Here is a 20,387-nt window from a genome sequence, read left to right as displayed (position 1 = left end):
TCCAATGGACGAGCCAAAGACTTGACTAAACCCAAACTTTTTATTTTTGGGGACGGTGACTGGGACTGTTTTGGTTTATTTTTCAAAACTGGGCAGTCCGCAATCACGTGACCCTTTTGGTGACAGTAAAAACATTCACGGATTTCATGAAAAGGCTTACGGTTGTCAGAGGAAAAGCGACCCGAATGAGGAACTGATGACGTAATCATCCGGCCTTCAAAACAAGGCGCACCAAAGACAGTCTTGTGTGTCAAAGCATACTCATCTGCCAACACTGCTGCCTGGGCCAATGCCGCCACTTTCTGTTCATTTAAATGAACTACAATTCTATCAGGGAGGTTGCTTTTAAAGTCCTCCAACAGCATCAATTCCCAAATATCAGCAAAGGTGTTAGCTTTGCTGGCTGAACACCAGCGACTAAACAGAGACTCTTTGTCCCTAGCAAACTCAACGAAAGTACGGTGAGATGGTTTCTTGTGGTTCCTGAAGCGCTGTCTATAAGCTTCAGGCACCAACTCAAACGCAGAGAAATAAGAATCAACTTCCGACTCTCGAAATGGAGGAACTACTGTCGAAGTGGGCTTGATGATGAGCAGCTTGTGGAGTCGCACTGGAGCCAGCGTCTAGTTGTCGGATCCTCACCTCCTTGTCGGCTTCTATTTTCCTAATTTCAAGTTCAAACTGCATCTGTCTCTCTTTATCTTTTTGCTCCATTTCTAACAGAGCCAGCCTCACCTTCAGCCTAGTGGTCCCGCCTGAACGACCTGAAGCAGAAGCTAAAGGGTCAAATCGGGGCAATGTAAAGGGGGTACGAGCAACCCCTTCCTCCGCCCTGTCCTCTGACTTGGCATCGGAAGGTCTACCCTTCTCCTCTCCTGAAGCCTCCCTCTCATCATCTTTCAATGAGAGAATTCGTTTTCTCACTAATCCCTCCCTGACTAGCACCAAAAGCTCAGCTCAGGGCTTTCTCAGGGATGAAGAATCAATAATGGTCAGCTACAGCGAAAAGGTCTACTTTACGAAACCTCACCAAACAATCGAGTGTGCTTCAAAAAACTTGGAGATGGCTGAGGCAGCCATCTTGTACAATGCAGTCTACTGAACACACAAACTAAACAAGTCATCCAAACTCACAACCTACCATCACACCTCAATCATCAATCACAGAGAGCTCAGTGCAGCAGGGTCCGGTGAGTTTAATGGAATGATCCCGGATGAGCCCCCATTATGTTACGCACGCCTCTATGAAGAGGGAACGCAACACCCTGCTACAACTCAACTCTCCGTGAAGTGAAAGAGGTATGGACTGTAGGTGTGAGTAAGGCTGACAAAAGGCAGAATGTGGTACACACGCCTCCAACTCAATCATCACGTTTGCAGACTACACAACAATGGTAGACCTGATTACCAACCACGACAAGACAGCCTACAAGGAGGAGGTGAGGGCCCTGGTGGTGGTGCTAGGAAAATAACGTGTCCATCAACGTCAACAAAATGAAGGAGCTGATTGTGGACTTCAGGAGACAGCAGAGGGAATATGCCCCCATCCACATCGACGGGGACGCAGTGGAGAAGGTGAAAAGGTTTAAGTTCCTCAGCATATACATCACTGACAATCTGAGATGCTGAAGAAGTCACAACAGCACCTCTTCAACCTCACAAGGATGAAGAAATTTGGCTTGGCCCTTAAGACCCTTACAAACCTTTACAGATGCACAATTGAGAGCATCCTGTCAAGCTGTATCACCTCCTGGTATGGCAACTGCACCATCCGCAACCATAGGGCTCTCCAGAGGGTGGTGCGGTCAGCCAAACACATCACCGGGAGCACACTGCCTGCCCTTCAGGACATCTACAGCACCCAGTGTCACAGGAAGGCCAAGAAGATCATTAAGGACGCCAGCCACCTGAGCCATGGCCTGTTCACCCCGCTATCATCCAGAAGGCTAGGTCAGTACAGGTGCATCAAATTAAATGGCCATCACTAGCCGGCCTCCAACCAGTACCCTGCCCTGAACTTAGTCACTGTCACTAGCCGGCTAGCGCCCGGTTACTCATCCCTGCACCTTAGAGGCTGCTGCCCAATGGACATAGTCATGAAACACTGGTCACTTTAATTATGTTTACATACTGTTTAAACAATTTCATTTGTATATACTGTTTTCTAGTCAAGTCCATCCTATTCAACTGTTGCTGTACATGTAATATTCTATCAAAGTATTCTTCAGATATACAGTGCATTCGGAAAGTATTCAGACCTTTTGACTTTTTCCACATTTTGTTAAGTTACAGCCTTATTCTAAAATGGATTACATTTTTTCTTTTCCCTCATCAATCTACACCCATAATGACAAAGCAAAAACAGGTTTAATTTTTTTTTGCAAATGTATAAAAAAATACTGAAATATCACATTTACATAAGTATTCGGAACCTTTACTCAGTACTTTATTGAACCACCTTTGGCAGAGATTACAGCTTTGAGTCTTTTGGGGTATGTTTCTCCCATTCTTCCCTGCAGATCCTCTCAAGCTCTGTCAGGTTGGATGGGGAGCATCACTGCACAGCCATTTTCAGGCCTCTCCAGAGATGTTGGATTAGGTTCAAGTACGGCCTCTGGCTGGGCCACTCAAGGACATTGTCTTGGCTGTGTGCTTATGGTCATTGTCCTGTTGGAAGGTGAACCGTCGCCTGAGGTCCTGAGTGCTCTGGAGCAGGTTTTCATCAAGGATCTCTCTGAACTAGGCTCCATTCATCTTTCCCTCGATCCTGACTAGTTTCCCAGTCCCTGCCGCTGAAAAACATCCCCACAGTATGAAGCTTCCACCACCATGCTTCACCGTAGGGATGGTGCCACGTTTCCTCCAGGAGTGACACTTGGCATTCAGGCCTGATTGGTGGAGTGCTGCAGACATGTTTGTCCTTCTGGAAGGTTCTCCCATATCCACAGAGGAACTCTGGAGCTCTGTCAGAGTGACCATCGGGTTCTTGATCACCTCCCTGACCAAAGACATTTTTATTTAACCTTTTTTTAACTTGGCAAGTCAGTTAAGAACATATTCTTATTTACAATTACGGCCTACATCGGCCAAACCCAGATGACGCTGGGCCGAATGTGCGCCGCCCTATGTGACTCCCAATCATAGCCAGATGGGATACAGCCTGGAATTGAACCAGGGTGTCTGTAGTGACGCCTCAAGCACTGAGATGCAGTTCCTTAGAAAGCTGCGCCACTTGGGAGCCTTCTCCCCCGATTGCTCAGTTTGGCCGGGCGGACAGCTCTAGAAAGAATCTTGGTGGTTCCAAACTTCTTACATTTAAGAATGATGGAGGCCATTGTGTTCCTGGGGACTTTCAATGCTGCAGACAGTTTTTGGTACCCTTCCCCAGATCTGTGCCTCGACACAATTCTGTCTCGAAGCTCTATGGACAATTCCTTCGCCCTTATGGCTTGGTTTTTGCTCTGACATGCACTGTCAACTGTGGGACCGTATATAGACATTTCCAAATCATGTTCAATCAATTGAATTTACCACAGGTGGACTCCAATCAAGTTGTAGAAACATCAAGTTTGATCAACAGAAAAAGGATGCACCTGAGCTCAAAGTCTCATAAAAACATTTTAAAAATGTCTTTGTCATTATCGGGTATTTTGTGTAGATTGATTGATGAGGAAATATAACTATTTAATCCATTTTAGAATAAGGTGCTGAAAACTTTCCAAATGCACTGTGTGTGTGTGTGTGTACCTCCACTGTGGTGCTCTATAAACCAGCTAAGTTAGCTAGCTAGTTAACATGAGTCAACTAGGCTACGTACATATTGAACTTCAATCACCAGTGGTACAATATATGAATTTATGGTTAGATCAGAATAGCCATCAATCATTGGCCTGTACAGAGAATTAGGTGAAAACCACAAGTCCAAATCCCCATCTCCATCCATGGCTTAGGAAAGGGATGATTTAGCAAGCTAGCTACTGCAGGACATCAGCACAAACAGACACGTTTTCCTGACAATTGCAAAGTTTTTCTCAGGATGTGATTTGACTAATGTGAAGCCAAACCCTAACCGGCCTCTCTTTTCCAGACCATTCAACAGTTAGATGTAGAACTCTGCAAGGAAAGAGTTCAGTTTATTCATGAAAATATCAGTATCAACAGACTTCTGACATACCCGGCAATAAAACATAAGTTGTAAGTTCAGTTACTGGCCAGCAATGTGTGGAGGACTGGGGGAGTGTGTCTATGTGAGTGCAAAACCAAACACGAAATGTAATCAGCGGATCAATCCACCAATAGAGTGCCTTTTGGGTAAACTATAGCAAGTCCCAATTTAAGTAACAGGGTTGATCATAACTGGGTTAACAATTTCATATTTAAAATCAGCCATAACTCCCCTTGTGGCAGACAGAGCAAATGGAAGCTTTTTGTGTAAGCATGTCTACCCTATTTTTCTATGGATAATAGGGTTGACAAGTTATACTCGAGTCGACGCACTCAGGTTTTCCAACACATAACACCAGAAAATGGCAAAGAAATATAGTACAACCAGCTCACCTGCTATTTACACTATGATTCGACAGATGCTCAATGTTTCTTTGGAAAAAAAGTATTTCAAAAGGAATGGTTTAACCACATTAAAACAAGAGTTCAGTTAAATTCAAATATATAAATAAATAAATCAGACTTGAACTTAAAATGTGGGACAAACATAAGTTAATCATTAATCACATGAAATAAATAACAGCCTTCAGAAATATCTGTTGAGGCATCAAAACTAGGGCTTTACAATGATGGTGGAAACTTTGGAAAATGTGGGGATTAAGTGGGTTAAAATCGTCCTAGAACTCAGTAAAACATGCCATGGGACATGTCAAAATGCAGATTTCTGGTACTTTAGCCAGTTATATATAAAAATCTCATTTATTAAATGTTATATGTGGTTTATATTAAAGGGCATGTCGTTTAATATCACGGGCTTTAATAATTGAATATTGGTGCACAATTTCTACTTCATTGTGGGGCTCCAGAGTGGCGCAGCAATCTAAGGCACTGCATCTCAGTGCTAGAGGTGTCACTACAGACACCCTGGTTTGAATCCAGGTTGTATCACAACCAGCTGTGAATGGGAGTTCCATAGGGTGCACAAGCCCAGCGTGTAGGCTGTCATTGTAAATAAGAATTAGTTCTTAACTGACTTGCCTAGTTAAATAATAATATCGAAGTGATGCAAAAAGGCACTCTATTCATGGAAAGACCCAGGCAGTCATTGGTATAACTCAAATACCTTTCCTCTTGTGTGTATTTAGTTTCAGGCTGATTGTGTTTGTGTCATTGCCACAGTGCAGGGGCCTATGTCCAGTTTCAGTTTGTTTGGTTTCAGTTTGTTTGTATGGGAGAAAAGCCCAGGGATTAAATAAATTCAAATCCGTTACACTCATCCCCCTTTTGACCTCCTCCTTTTTCCGCAGCAACCAGTGATCCGGGTCAACAGCATCAATGTAACAGTATAACTTTAGACCGTCCCCTCGCCCATACCCGGGCGCGAACCAGGTGCAAACTATCACTAAATGATGCAATGTGATATTGGAGTGAGAGTGGAGCAGAAAAGGCAGAAAACAATGGGGAAATTATGCATACATTCTTTATGAAACACAATTTTCCACCATGGTGGAACCTTGATCCTCAATTACTTTGTTGCTCACTAATTGGATGTCAAGGTAAAGTTATAGCAACTGTTTGTGATCTAATCAAACTCATCCAGACATAATGAAGTGCATGACTGAAGCTTCTCTGGATGTCCATCAAGCCTAAATTGTTCTGTACTCGGATTCTAAAGCTGTTCTAATCATGCATGAGGCCTAAATGCATGTTCTGTTTGATTAAACTGTAAAGTGCAAACTCATCACCTCATCCAGGTTGCCTTGGGCTAAATACTGATAACTTAGCCTAGCTAGCTCTTATAGAACTGTGCCATACATTCAAATGCCATGCATTTGTATATTCTTATTTTGTCCTAGCCTTGAAAGTCCCGTAATTTCCCCAGCCTAATCAGTGGTCACATCACACTCACTCATTTTATTTTTGAGCAATTTAGGATGTTGCACAACGCATTCAGCCACCGGTGTCAGAAAATAATTGTGTTTTTTCCAGCATTCTTGCCAATGTAGCTAGTTAAGGAGGAAAATGGTGCCTTTACAGCCTGAATGGAGGATGCTTCATGTACAGTACCAGACAGTCCACGGGGGACACGAGTGTATTACGGGGAATGCACATCAAGCCTCTGCACTACGCTTACAGATCACTTAACAGCTGACCAATGTACGCTATCCAAGAGTCTCCATCTAACCCATTCTCAGTAAATATCCTATGTTCAAAATGTTTATACATCAAATAGAATAACTTCAACATTATGTTACGGGCAATGTTGACATATCCATAATACATTTAATTTTAGGCCATTAGTCTACATATGAAAAGCTTAATTTCTCATCTTTGTTACATTACTGAGTATCATCGGTGTCTACAAATGTGACACTTCTAAAAAGTGCAAGAATGTGTCTGAAACAGAAACAAATAATGCATCGTCATACCCAGAGCAGTAGGTTGCTGTGAAAATTGTGCTTAAAGACTAGAAAAAAAAACTATAAAAATCATGACGTCGGTGAATTTTAAGTCGGCGCTCAAGAAAGATGTCTGAGTTTCCAGTTCCAATATCTCTCATAGAGCACTGTTAAATCAAATCCCCCTCGAATACCACATCCAAAACAATCGGGAACTCGGAAACCTCAGACTTCAAGACAAAAAAATAAAGAAAAGCAGGTCAAATAATGACGTCAGTTATCTTCAGGTCGGAGAGTCAGAGCTCTAGAAAGTTTAGATTTGGAATTCCGGGTTGGATGACATTTTTTGTTGGGGGGGTCCAAGCTGTCTTGAACACACTGAAGTCAGAAGTTACAGATTTGGGGGGGCGGCACAGTCTGCAGCACCCATCCTCACCCTACTGGACTCAGAAATCCAATGTCTACTGTTCACAGATAATCTGCTACTTCTGTCCCCAACCAAGGAGTGCCTACTGCAGCACCTTGATCATCTGCATAGATTGTCAGACTTTGGCCCTGACAGTGAACCTCAGGAAGACAAAAATAATGGTGCTCCAGAAATGGTCTAGTTGCCAGGATAATAAATATAAATTCTATCCCGACACCATTGCCCTAGAGTAGTGGTTCCCAACCAGGGATACTAGAACCTGAGGGGGTACTTCAGGCAGAGCAAAATTCAGTTGGTGGTAAAATAAATGAAAAGGTTGGAAACCACTGCCCCAGATCACACAAACTATAAATTACCTCAGCCTAAACATCAACACCACAGGTAACTTCCACAAGGCTGTGAACAATCTAAGAGATAAGGCAAGGAGGGCCTTCTACTCCATCAAAAGGAACTTAAAACTCAACATCCCAATTAGGATCTGGCAACAACAAAAATATGTCAATCAGTTATAGAACCAATTGCACTCTATGGTTGTGAGGTCTGAACTCACCAACCAAAAATTCGCAAAATGAAAAAAAATCCAAAATGAGAATCTGCAAAAATATAGCTGGTGTACAACAAAACCACAAACAATGCATGTAGAGCAGAATTAGGGCTATACCTGCTATTTATCAAAATCCAGAAAGGAGCTGTTAAATTCTACAACCACCTAAATGGAAGCGATACCCTCACATTCCACCAAAGTCCTCATCTACATAGAGAGATGAACCTACTATCACGTTTCAGGTAACACCTAGATGCAGACAATGTCAAAGTAACAGTTTATAATCACAGGGGCAGGCAAAAGGCAAGTCAAGGGCAGGCAGAGGTCAGTAATCCAGGAAGGTGGCGCAAAGGTACAGGATGGCAGGCAGAATGGTCAACACCAGGAAAACTAGGAAAGAGGAACAATCGAGAGACAGGAGCAGAGGGGAAAACCACTGGTAGGCTTGCCGAAACTAAAAACCAACTGGAAACAGAGAACACAGGTACAAATACACAGGGGATCATGGGGAAGATGGGTGACACCTGAAGGGGGGTGGAGACAATCACAAAGACAGGTCCCCTCAATCACCTACAGAAGAGTCCCCTCAGCCAGCTGGTTCTGTTCACAAACAGACCCCCCAGGACAGCAACACAATTCGACCCAAACAAATTATGAGAAAGCAAAAAAATAACTGTTTAACACAATGGAAAGAATCAACCAAAAAAATGGAGCAAATTGGAACGCTATCTGGCCCTAAACAGAGAGTACACAGTGGCAGAATACCTTATCATGGTGACTGATCCAAAATTAAGAAAAACCTTGACTATGTACGTTACAGACTCAGTGAGCATGGCCTTGCTACTGATAGAGGCTACCATAGTCAGACTTGGATCTTGAGAGAAGACAGGCTGTGTGCCCACAAAAAAAATTGGTGGAAACTGAGCTGCACTTCCTAACCTCCTGCCAAATGTATGACCACATTAGATACATATTTCACACAGAACCACAAAGAATTTGAAAACAAATCAAGCATTGATAAACTCATATCTGTTAGGCGAAATACAGCAGTGTGCAATCAAAGCAGTGAGATGTGTTGCCGTTGCCATGTGAAAAGGGCAACCAGTGGAGCACAAACAACATTGTAAATATTATTTCACTTGCTTTGGCAATGTAAACACGTTTCCCATGCCAATAAAGCCCATTTGAATTGAACCGATTTCTTTCCGAGTTTTGAACGCTGCATCTTTCTAGAGTTCCGACTTTCCGACCTGAAGCTCGCCGACGTCGTGATTTGACCTCGTTTTTTTCGCCGAGTTCCCAGTTGTCTTGAAAGCACCACAAGAGGCGGATGTTGAGTAGATAGATGAATGATAAACAGACGAGCTAACGGTTGCCATCATTTGACTTCCCTACAAACTGGCTTGTGATATAGCTGTCGTCATCACCTAATTCCAATTGTGTGGAAGAGACAACACATCAGGTAAATTCCGTGTAGAGATAACTAGGAAACAATATTTGAGAGGCAATCAGCTAGCTAACGTAACGTAGCTAGCTAACGTTAATCTCCGTTTAGTTTTAAACTGATGTTACTCAATGTGAGTTAGCTAACGTTACATGTAACTTGACTGTTCTTTTGAAATGTGTTCCATTTTCACTGATGAAAATAATAGCTAGCTAGATACCTAACCAGCTAGTTGAACTAGCTACAGTAGCAACTATACTAACTAGGCAGACAGTTGTATAACGCTAGCTAGCTGATGTAAACGTCCAGTCAAATCGAGGCTTCTCTCATGTCAACAAGTCCTAAATGCAGTAACGACGAGCTAGCTAGCTAAGATAGCAATTTATGTTTGATATAAACTGTGTCGATGTCTAGATAGCTAGCTACATTACGTAAAGAGTGTTTGTCTGGTGGGTTGAGCGGATCATCTATGTAAATAAAGTTACTGTAGCAAGAGGATTCAGGAAAATCTTTCTAGAAAGTTGCCGCTCACTAGAGAGCCCTATGCTGGTGTTGTTGTATGTCACCCCCCCCCTGATTCAGTTCCACATGACAAAATAGTGTAGTTGATCTTCTTTATTTTTAGGTAAATTATTGAAAATGATGGCTCATTCATATTCTACTTAAACATAAATTGGCAATGGCACTTTTTTTGTAACATCACCATCATTGATCCTCAATGACTTTGTTGGAATGACTTTGTTGGAATTCAGTGTAATGTTAAAACAAATGAAGGCCCGTTTCAACTGTTTGTGATCAAATCAAACTCATCCAGACATAATGAAGTGCATGACTGAAGAGTCTCTGGATGTCCCTTAAACCTAAGTGTTCTGTACTCTGATTCTGAATTTCTGATGCTGTTGTAATGTATGACGCTTAAATGCTTACTTTCCAGTTTAATCAAACAGAGCAAGTGCAAATTCATGGCCTTATCTAGGTTGCCTTGGGCACAATATGGGTATTAACTTAGCCTAGCTCTTATAGAATTGTGGCCTACATTCAGATGCCATGCATGCATTTGTACATTTTTATTTCTATCATACCCTGGACATTCCTGTCATTTCCCCAGCTTAATCAGTCTTCTTCACATCACACTCACTAACTGGTTGGATAGCTCTCCTCCTCCGCTCCTCCTCCTCTGCCTTAGATTACCCAGTCATTTGACAGGCTTATTTTTATTGCGCTGTCTGGCATTCTGACTGTTTGTTTTGGAGCAGGCAGGCCAGCCTCTTAATCAGTTTATGTTCAAATTAGAGATGCCCTGACATGCATGGTGATCTCTCACAGGCATGGTCAGCTGACCTGGGAAAGTGAAGCCTAGTAGGCCGAAGTATGGATGGCAGGTCTGGACAGCTGGTGGCATAGCAGTGTCCTGCTCCCAAGGCTAGGCTGTGTTTGTTTTCAGACACGTGTAGTAGTCAGGTGAGGTTTATGTTGTTGTAGAGTCTGTTAGGGAAAGTGTTAGGCTATTCTGTAGCCAAGTTAATTGCACTGCATTGCTGAGATGACATGAGTCTGTAATACCAACATGTTTCAAGCAGACCACCATAGTCCGTTGTGCCCAAGAACACTAAGGTAACCTGCCTAAATGACTACTGACCTGTAGCACTCACGTCTGTAGCCATGAAATGCTTTGAAAGGCTGGTCATGGCTCACATCAACACCATTATCCAAGAAACCCTAGACCCACTCCAATTTGAATACCGCCCCAACAGATCCACAGATGATGCAATCTCTATTGCACACCACACTGCCCTTTCACACCTGAACAAAAGGAACACCTATGTGAGAATGCTATTCATTGACTACAGCTCAGCGTTTAACACCGTAGTGCCCTCAAAGCTCATCACTAAGCTAAGGACCCTGGGACTAAACACTTCCCTCTGCATCTGGATCCTGGACTTCCTGATGGGCCGCCCCCAGGTGGTAAGGGTAGGTAACAACACATCCGCAACGCTGATCCTCAACACGGGGGCCCCTCAGGGGTGCATGCTTAGTCCCCTCCTGTACTCCCTGTTCACTCATGACTGCACGGCCAGGCACTACTCCAACACCATCATTTAAGTTTGCTGATGACACAACAGTGGTAGGCCTGATCACCAACAACGATGTGACAGCCTATAGGGAGGAGGTCAGAGACCTGGCTGTGTGGTGCAAGGGCAACAACCTCTTTCTCAACATGATCAAGACAAAGGAGATGATTGTGGACTACAAGAAAAGGAGGACCAAGCACGCCCCTATTGTCATCAATGGGGCTGTAGTGGAGCAGATTGAGAGCTTTAAGTTCCTTGGGGTCCACATCGCCAACAAACTAACACGGTCCAAGCACACCAAGACAGTTGTGAAGGGGGCACAACAAAACATATTCCCCCTCAGGAGAATAAAAAGATTTGGCATGGGTCCTCGGATCCTCAAAAAGGTTTTACAGATGCACCATCGAGAGCATCCTGACGGGTTGCCTGGTATGGCAACTGCTTGGCCTCCAACTGCAAGGCACTACAGAGGGTAGTGCGTACGGCCCAGTACATCACCAGGGCCAAACTTCCTGCCATCCAGGACCGCTATTCCAGGAGGTGTCAGAGGAAGGCCATAAAAATTGTCAGACTCCAGCCACCCTAGTCATAGACTGTTCTCTCTTCTACCGCATGGCAAGCGGTACTGGTGCGCCAAGTCTAGGTCCAAGAGGCTTCTAAATAGCTTCTACCCCCAAGCCATAAAACTCCTGAACAGTTAATCAAATGGCTACCCAGACTATTTGCATTGCCCCCGCACATTGACTCTTGTTGGGGAATAATCAGAATTGGTGGTAACGTAGGTAAGATGTTTTATATTCATCATATGCTTATGAGTTATTTCTCATAAGAATGTATTTTGTAGTACTATAGTGGTGGCCATTGGCAGTTATCTGTTCTATGTCAAGACTAAGTTGCATGGGCCGCAGAGAGGGGAGAGGTCAAGGTGTCATCATGTGTAAACATATCTTTTGCTCCACTGTGTCTGTGTGCCAGTCACTTCCTACTTTTCCCATCGGGGAGAGGAGGATGGCAGTGTCTGGAATCATTCTATGCTCCCCGTGAGCTTGTCCAGGATTGGTTGTATTTAGAATTGGTTGTATTTAGAATTGGTTGTATCTAAATGACAATTTGATATATGCCTGTTGATATGGAGGATTGGTTTATGGTTCTGGGTTTGAGTAAGGAGACAAAGCTGAACGATTTATTATGTCTATGCTGTCTGACTATGTGTGTTTTTTGCTATTAAAGGATCTCGGCTGCAATGTAGAGGGGGCTCTCAGATAATTCATTGATAGACACTGAATTGATCTGAGAGTCACAGGGTTGTGATAGAGCTCATATAATTAAAGATGGACTTTGATAACTAACTCTGACTTGTGTGTGGTTTGCGCTCATGATTTGGTAAATAGAGGAAATTTCCACGACACTCTGTACCGGTACCCCCTGCATATAGCCCCGCTATTGTTATTTACTGCGGCTCTTAAATGATGATATTCTATCTCTTTTTTTGCGTGTGTATTTTCTTTAAATTGCATTGTTGGTTAAGGGCTTGTAAGTAAGCATTTCACGGTAAGGTCTACTACACCTGTTGTATTCGGTGCATGTGACAAATAACATTTGATATCTAGTTCTTAACTGTTCCAATAATGTCCGCTCCTCCTGTGTCGTTTGGCCAGTCAATCTCCTTTGTATTGTAGGACTATAGAGCTAAATTTCTCGTTGACATAGGCTAAGTTGGTTACACCAGACAGCTTTGCTGCTCCATTTTTGTGGCAATGTGCTTGTTTTATTTAAAGGCTACTGCGATTGTCTTGGGTAAGTGCTTGTGTTGTCAGGTGAATGAATTGAAGTCATAGGAATGCCATGATGCAGTCGACTGTGATTAATGGGCAGGCATGTGTTAGTATCTTGGAGACTAAATGTTATTGCATCAATGTTTGAGAGAAGCAAGTTGTCTATAATTAACCTATCACTTGTTAATGGCTGCATACTGTTAGTGTTTGTCATTTGCGTGAGAAAGTAGCAATTGCAATTTACAAATAGGACCACATGCAATAAACTTGTCTTTTTTTCTCCCTTTTTTCTTATAGGCTGTTGGACCTGACAGAAGAGCAGGCTCTGTAGGTGGAAACTCCCCACTGTCATCAGCAGGTAATCATGACTAATGTCCCTTCTCTTCACTCTGCTGCCATGGGTTCTGTTTTTCTGTAAATATTGGTGGCTTTAGGAGGTCATTTCTGTTTTAATGTCAGACTGCCAACTCATTGCTAAACTCCCTAATGTTTGCTGTTGTGAGTGTGCTAGGATAATAAACAATATTAATGTTTATCATCTAACACACGTTTAGGTAAAGGGTGGATTGAAAGCAATTGCCATTGTTTTTGATTTAAATCCCTGCAAATGTAATATTCTAGAGGCCTCAGAGGCAGTAGCCTAGCCCTAGCCTAAACCCAGCGTTATCCAGCAATACTGTTGAATGTTGTCTGCATCCATCATATTTATCATACCAATTCACTTGATTGAAAAGATCTAGGGTCTACCAAGACGAGTCAATACTGAGACAAAAATGTCAGATAAGTTCATTTATTTGAATGCGTCAGTAGCTGAAGTGCGAGGCAGCTGCTGTATCATGTTGTAGTGTGTGGGTGTTGAGCTGACTGTCAGTGAACTGATAGGCCTGTGTGTGTGTTCTTCTCACAGAGTGGCTGAGTGAGTCCAAGGCCAGTGGTGAGTGGAGCTTCTACCCCAGGCCCCCCCCATCCAAAGGTCCAGTCAGCATGTCCAGCGACCCCCCTCCTCCCTACCCCGGAGGTCCCAGCGCCCTTCTTATCAAGGAGAAGAATGGACAGCCAGCCATTCCGGGTACAATTATTCTAGAACTGTCTCTCTCTCTTGTGTATGATGTGGAGGAAAAAAACATTTAGTTTGGGACAAGACTACAAAAAGAGACACATTTTAAGAGACTATTTTACAAATGGACAGAAGTCCAGGGTAGGAACCACGCACAGGCATACCTGTGAACTTTAAAATACCATCTGGTTTCTTCGACTGGGCTGCTGATTTAGTATTTGCACTGTAGCTGACTAGCTGTAGGGAAACTGGTGTGAATTTGCATAATTGCCTCTAAATGCCTCCCATATCAGCTCTTGTGTGGCTGGTTAGAGAAAGGCCTAGAGAAACATCACCAGGGAAACCTTGAAAGTAGGCCCTGTCTGTGAACAAATCTTTCTTTGTCTGGGCTTCCCCTCCACCCCAGGTTTCCTTACAATAAAATACTGTTTCGACCAGCCATGGGAATGTGATCAACAAAGTGTATTTGTTACAAACTACGTAACAAATCCTTGAGAATTGTAAAGCTATGAAAAATAACTATTCTGGCCTGAGTAACAGATGATGATGCATGTTCTCAATAATGGGCCAATGCCTTACTTGATTTAAGCCCAACATAAGTCATGTTTCTTCAATCAGTCATTGCTGTGAAAGCTCACTAATAAATCCTTCTTGTTTGTCTGTGTTTTCTCTCCCAGGCTCGGCGGTCCCTGTATCGACGGGTCCTCCTCAGGGACACCCCCTGCCTCCAGACTATGGCCCTCCACCCTACGAGGCCACGCTACAGCCAGGCTTTTTGCCGCCACACGTCCCAGGAGATGGGGCCATGCCCATACCACATGGTAGGCATACACTGGTCTACAGAGGGAATTAAATAAGATGGGCGACTCTAAATGCATACCCATGTTGTTTGGCATAGCACCTGTATACAGAACATAAACAGTACATACCGCCTTGTGTTTCTACCCTACAGGTGGCTTCTACCCTCCGCCAGGTCACTTTGGCCCGGGACAGTTTGGCCCGGGACAGTTTGGCCCTGGGCCCATTCAATTTGGGCCTGTGGCAGGTCAGACGGCTCACACGGTGCTGGTACCCCCTGGGACAGCTACCACAGTGACCGTGCTACAGGGGGAGATATTCCAGACAGCACCCGTACAGACTGTGTGTCACCACTGCCAGCAGCCCATCATCACGCGCATCAACCACAGCGTGGGCCTCATGAACGCTGTCTTCTGCCTCTTCTGCTTCTTTGTTGGGTAAGAGGAAGAATTGGTGTACTACATTGTATAGAGGTTATGTAACGGATAACCAACAAGTGGCTATACGTTCTATGGAAAATAATAAACGACGTGGAAGGTGTGTTACACAACATTATTTTCCAGAGAAAGCATAAAGCCCAGAGTTGATAATCTCTTTCACACCATGGCTATAATTGAACACATTTGCTGCTAGAAATGTGTTCAACATCCACTGAAGTAGCTAACAAGTTTACTAGATACAGTGCCTTCAGAAAGTATTCATACCCCTTGACTTATTCAATATTTTGTTGTTACAGCCTGAAATAAAAATGTATTAAATGTGTTGTTTTTTATTCGCACCCATTTGGCCAGCAGCATACCACCCTGCATACCACTGCTGGCTTGCTTCTGAAGCTAAGCAGGGTTGGTCCTGGTCAGTTCCTGGATGGGAGACCAGATGCTGCTGGAAGTGGTGTTGGAGGGCCAGTAGGAGGCACTCTTTCCTCTGGTCTAAACAATATCCCAATGCCCCAGGGCAGTGATTGGGGACACTGCCCTGTGTTGGGTGCCGTCTTTCAGATGGGACGTTAAACGGGTGTCCTGACTCTCTGAGGTCATTAAAGATCCCATGGCACTTATCGTAAGAGTAGGGGTGTTAACCCCGGTGTCCTGGCTAAATTCCCAATCTGGCCCTCAAACCATCACGGTCACCTAATAATCCCCAGTTTACAATTGGCTCATTCATCCCCCTCCTATCCCCTGTAACTATTCCCCAGGTCATTGCTGCAAATGAGAATGTGTTCTCAGTCAACTTACCTGGTAAAATAACGGATAAATAAAATAAAACAATCTACACATAATACCCCAGTGGGCAGTGGCGATTTTAGAATGTAAATCTTGGTGGATCAAATTAATTTTAAAAGCCACAACACTAAACAATAAATTAATTGCACTATAACGGTGACAAATGGTGTCCACAAACTGTTAGGGCCTACATAAAGCTGTCCTAACAGCAGAGTCCCAACAGCAGTCCCAACACTGCTACACCTGGCTATCAGCGGAGCCTTGTCTGGCAGCGAAACAGCTCATTCAGCCTCATTTACTGCCTTTAAAAAAACAGCTGTTTTGGCTGACTTGCTTAAACAAATGTGGTTTCTATTGACAATTGAGATATACAAACTGTGGCATAAGGGGACGATAAGCAGATAAGAGACAATCCGTAATTTCGATTAAGACATTAATCAGCGCGCTAGGACAGATGTAGTCAATATAACTATTTGTTCAGCACTTTTGAAATGTACAGCGGCAGAATTCAGAACATAGGCCGTTCTCTCTGTACACTAAGTCAGAACCGTAGGATAAATAAAGGGCACATAAGCAGACAATGAAAGGTCTTACAATATTCAATGATTACATTTCTCTAAAACAGGTTATAGTCTATGTGCACCACGAAGTCAGAGCAGTAGGTGAAATGGGGTGAGGCACATGGGCTACTACACAACATACACTTAGTATTACTTTCTTAGCTACTGTATACATATCTCCCTGGCATATTACATAATTTATGCAGCAGCATACAAGACATTTGTGGACTCACCTTGTTGTGCTGTGCTCACTTGAACAGGAAGGTGGCGCAGCGGTCCTTTGGGCAAATTTTGTCATCAAAGTCTGGCATTCTCTGGATTTATGTTGCTTCAAGACAACTGTGAATTTGGGGAAAAAACTAGGTCGAATCATGATTACGTCGGTGATCTTCAGGTCGTAGCTCTAGAAAGAGGCCCGAGTTCCTGACTTACAATTCCGAGTTGGATGACTGTTTAAAACTTATTTCCACAGCCGCAGCTCGTCCCCCCCCCCCCCCGAGTTCCTAGTTGTCTTGAACTCACTGAAGTCAGATTTCCAAGTTAAGTTGTTTTGAGTACGGCAGAAATCATGTTGGATTGACAGCATGGCCAATGTTGAATATTTATAATTTTAAGCTTGGAAAAGAGACCCTTAAACCCAGACTTGGACCACACAGACATTCCACTGAATAGCAGGCTAGTGATTGTGTTGCAATACTGGCAGTTATAGACTGATTCCTTCCAAACCACTCATTGTTGAATTTGCGATTTCCAACTTGTTGTGTAATGTTTATGCCAATTGGCCGATGAGCACCGATACGTTTTATCTATTATTTCTCTTCATATGACAAGGATTTGCAAGTAGATCGTCAACTTGATTGAGGATGATTACTAGATTTTGAAAAGTATGATGCTGACTTGATCAGTCCAATCAAAGCTACTGTAGATATAACGTGATTTTATGTCATTTTATCTGTGGCCAATGACCTTGAGCCTTCTTGGATGGGCACTTCTGATGTAACTCTATGGCAGCACCCAAGAGGCTTACATTTTCGAGCCCTACCCTTAGATTTGGCAGTGACGTGGTGTCCCCATGAGTGACAGAATACTGAGCCAATCACGGTGCAACTAGGGAACATTACCATTACCATTACGAGTCACCACTGTGTGTGGGGGGTACAAAAGATGAGGTAGTCATTCAAAAATCATGTTAAACAGTTGCACACAGTGAGTCCATGCAACTTTATATGTGACTTGTTAATCGACATTTTACTCTTGAACTTATTTAGTCTTGCCATGACAAAGGGGTTGAGCATTTATTGACTCAACTTTTCATTTTTTAAATTAAAACCTCTACGGGATCGGTGTCCCTAAACCGGGACGGTTGTTGCTAATGTGACTAGGATGACGTAAGTAACAGCCAACTTTCCAGGACATAGACATGTCTTATATGGGCAGTTAGCTTAACAAGAATTTAAGCTAACTGCATTGCCTAATTTACAGTAGCTATTACAGTTAAAAAAAAATACCATGCGAGTGCATGGAGAGTGCACAACAACAATGCTTTTATCACAGCAACAAAGTATTTCCTTTCAAATGGTACCAATAATATGCATATCCTTGCTTCAGGTCCTGAGCTGCAGGCAATTAGATTTGGGTAAGTCATTTTAGGTGAAACTTTGGAAGAAAAAAAAGGGTACGATCTGTACAAAATGAATAAATAAATAAAATAAATAAATAAAAAAACATCATTCCACTTTGACATTATGGGGTATTGTGTGTAGGCCAGTGATGACAAAATCTCAATTGAATCCAATTTAAGTTCAGGCTGTAACATAACAAAATCTGGAAAAAGTCTTGGTGGCTGACTAAATATGCTTTCTGAAGACACTGTAACGAGAGATGTTTCCTCGGTAACCAAACAGACTTGCTAGTATAGCTAACCAAACCATCAGTTCTGCTTGCTGTTATGAAAATCGAATGCAACAATGCCAATAATGTTTTCAATTTAAACGTTTGCTTTCAAAAGCAGCTCAAGCATAGAACATATAAGAATGAAGTAGCCATTGAATTCTACCATGCCTCATAAGGAAATAATGCACGCTCTAGAATGACCTTCAAGCCAATCAGAAACGAGTATTCAACAATGCCATGGTGTAAACACAGAATATTAAACTACGGCAGGAAATATTTGATTTCCGGCCAAACGCGTCAGAATGAAATGAAGGAGAGCAGCGGGATGTTAGCTATAATAAGACTATTGATTTATGGTCTGTATTCTCTGGTGGTTTGTTTCGTAATTTATTTTCTCTCTCTACCACAGGTGTGATCTGGGCTGCTGCTTGATTCCCTGTCTGATCGATGATCTCAAGGATGTGATACACACCTGCCCCTACTGCAAGGGCTACATCTACACATACAAGCGTATCTGCTAACCACCAACAGACAGACAAGAGTACAGTGGGGCAAAAAAGTATTTAGTCAGCCACCAATTGTGCAAGTTCTCCCACTTAAAAAGATGAGAGGCCTGTAATTCATCAATGGTACACTTCAACTATGACAGACAAAATGAGGGAAACATTGTAAGATTTTTTAATGAATTTATTTGCAAATTATGGTGGAAAATAAGTATTTGGTCACCTACAAACAAGCAAGATTTCTGGCTTTCACAGACCTGTAACTTCTTTAAGAGGATCCTCTGTCCTCCACTCGTTACCTGTATTAATGGCACCTGTTTGAACTTGTTATCAGTATAAAAGACACCTGTCCACAACCTCATAGTCACACTCCAAACTCCACTATGGACCAAAGACCTGTCAAAGGACACCAGAAACAAAATTGTAGACCTGCACCAGGCTGGGAAGACTGAATCTGCAATAGGTAAGCAGCTTGGTTTGAAGAAATCAACTGTGGGAGCAATTATTAGGAAATGCAAGACAACTGGTAATCTCCCTCGATCTGGGGCTCCACGCAAGATCTCACCCCGTGGGGTCAAAATGATCACAAGAACGGTGAGCAAAAATCCCAGAACCTGCAGAGAGCTGGGACCAAAGTAACAAAGCCTACCATCAGTAACACACTACGCCGCCAGGGACTCAAATCCTGCAGTGCCAGACATGTCCCCCTGCTTAAGCCAGTACATGTCCAGGCCCGTCTGAAGTTTGCTAGAGAGCATTTGAATGACCCAGAAGAAGATTGGGAGAATGTCATATGGTCAGATGAAACCAAAATATAACTTTTTGGTAAAAACTCAACTCGTCATGTTTGGAGGACAAAGAATGCTGAGTTGCATCCAAAGAACACCATACCTACTGTGAAGCATGGGGGTGGAAACATCATGCTTTGGGGTTGTTTTTCTGCAAAGGGACCAGGACGACTGATCCGTGTAAAGGAAAGAATGAATGGGGTCATGTATCGTGAGATTTTGAGTGAAAACCTCCTTCCATCAGCAAGGGCATTGAAGATGAAACGTGGCTGGGTCTTTCAGCATGACAATGATCCCAACAACACACTGCCCGGGCAACGAAGGAGTGGCTTCGTAAGAAGCATTTCAAGGTCCTGGAGTGGCTTAGCCAGTCTCCAGATCTCAACCCCATAGAAAATCTTTGGAGGGAGTTGAGGGTCTGTGTTGCCCAGCAACAGCCCCAAAACATCACTGCTCTAGAGGAGATCTGCATGGAGGAATGGGCCAAAATACCAGCAACAGTGTGTGAAAACCTTGTGAAGACTAACAGAAAACGTTTGACCTCTGTCATTGCCAACAAAGGGTATATAACAAAGTATTGGGAAACTTTTGTTATTGACCAAATACTTATTTTCCACCATCATTTCCAAATAAATTCATTCAAAATCCTACAATGTGATTTTCTGGATTTTTTTCCTTCTCACTTTGTCTGTCATAGTTGAAGTGTACCTATGATGATAAATTACAGGCCTCATCTTTTT

General features: G+C 43.0%; 1 protein-coding gene across 1 annotated transcript; it reads left to right on the top strand.

Moving 5' to 3' along the window:
- Positions 1–8,781: 8,781 nt before the first annotated feature.
- On the top strand, positions 8,782–19,022 carry LOC110486343 (cell death-inducing p53 target 1). The gene is made up of 6 exons (XM_021557860.2): positions 8,782–8,996; positions 13,123–13,183; positions 13,733–13,894; positions 14,560–14,703; positions 14,835–15,117; positions 18,766–19,022. The coding sequence occupies exons 3-6, from the start codon at positions 13,810–13,812 to the stop codon at positions 18,875–18,877; spliced, it is 624 nt and encodes a 207-aa protein (XP_021413535.2). The 5' UTR covers positions 8,782–8,996; positions 13,123–13,183; positions 13,733–13,809; the 3' UTR covers positions 18,878–19,022.
- Positions 19,023–20,387: the final 1,365 nt, after the last annotated feature.

Source organism: Oncorhynchus mykiss, chromosome 13 (genome assembly GCF_013265735.2).
Source record: "Oncorhynchus mykiss isolate Arlee chromosome 13, USDA_OmykA_1.1, whole genome shotgun sequence".
NCBI classification, from domain to species: domain Eukaryota; kingdom Metazoa; phylum Chordata; class Actinopteri; order Salmoniformes; family Salmonidae; genus Oncorhynchus; species Oncorhynchus mykiss.
The sequence above is the reverse complement of the archived record's forward strand: the minus strand, read 5'-3'. Positions and strand labels throughout refer to the sequence as shown.

Coding starts and splice junctions, on each gene's coding strand:
- LOC110486343 (XM_021557860.2), top strand. CDS start 13,810: ATGTCCAGCGACCCCCCTCCTCCCTACCCCGGAGGTCCCAGCGCCCTT. Junction 13,895..14,559: donor TGGACAGCCAGCCATTCCGG/GTACAATTATTC, acceptor TTTCTCTCCCAG/GCTCGGCGGTCCCTGTATCG. Junction 15,118..18,765: donor CTCTTCTGCTTCTTTGTTGG/GTAAGAGGAAGA, acceptor TCTCTACCACAG/GTGTGATCTGGGCTGCTGCT.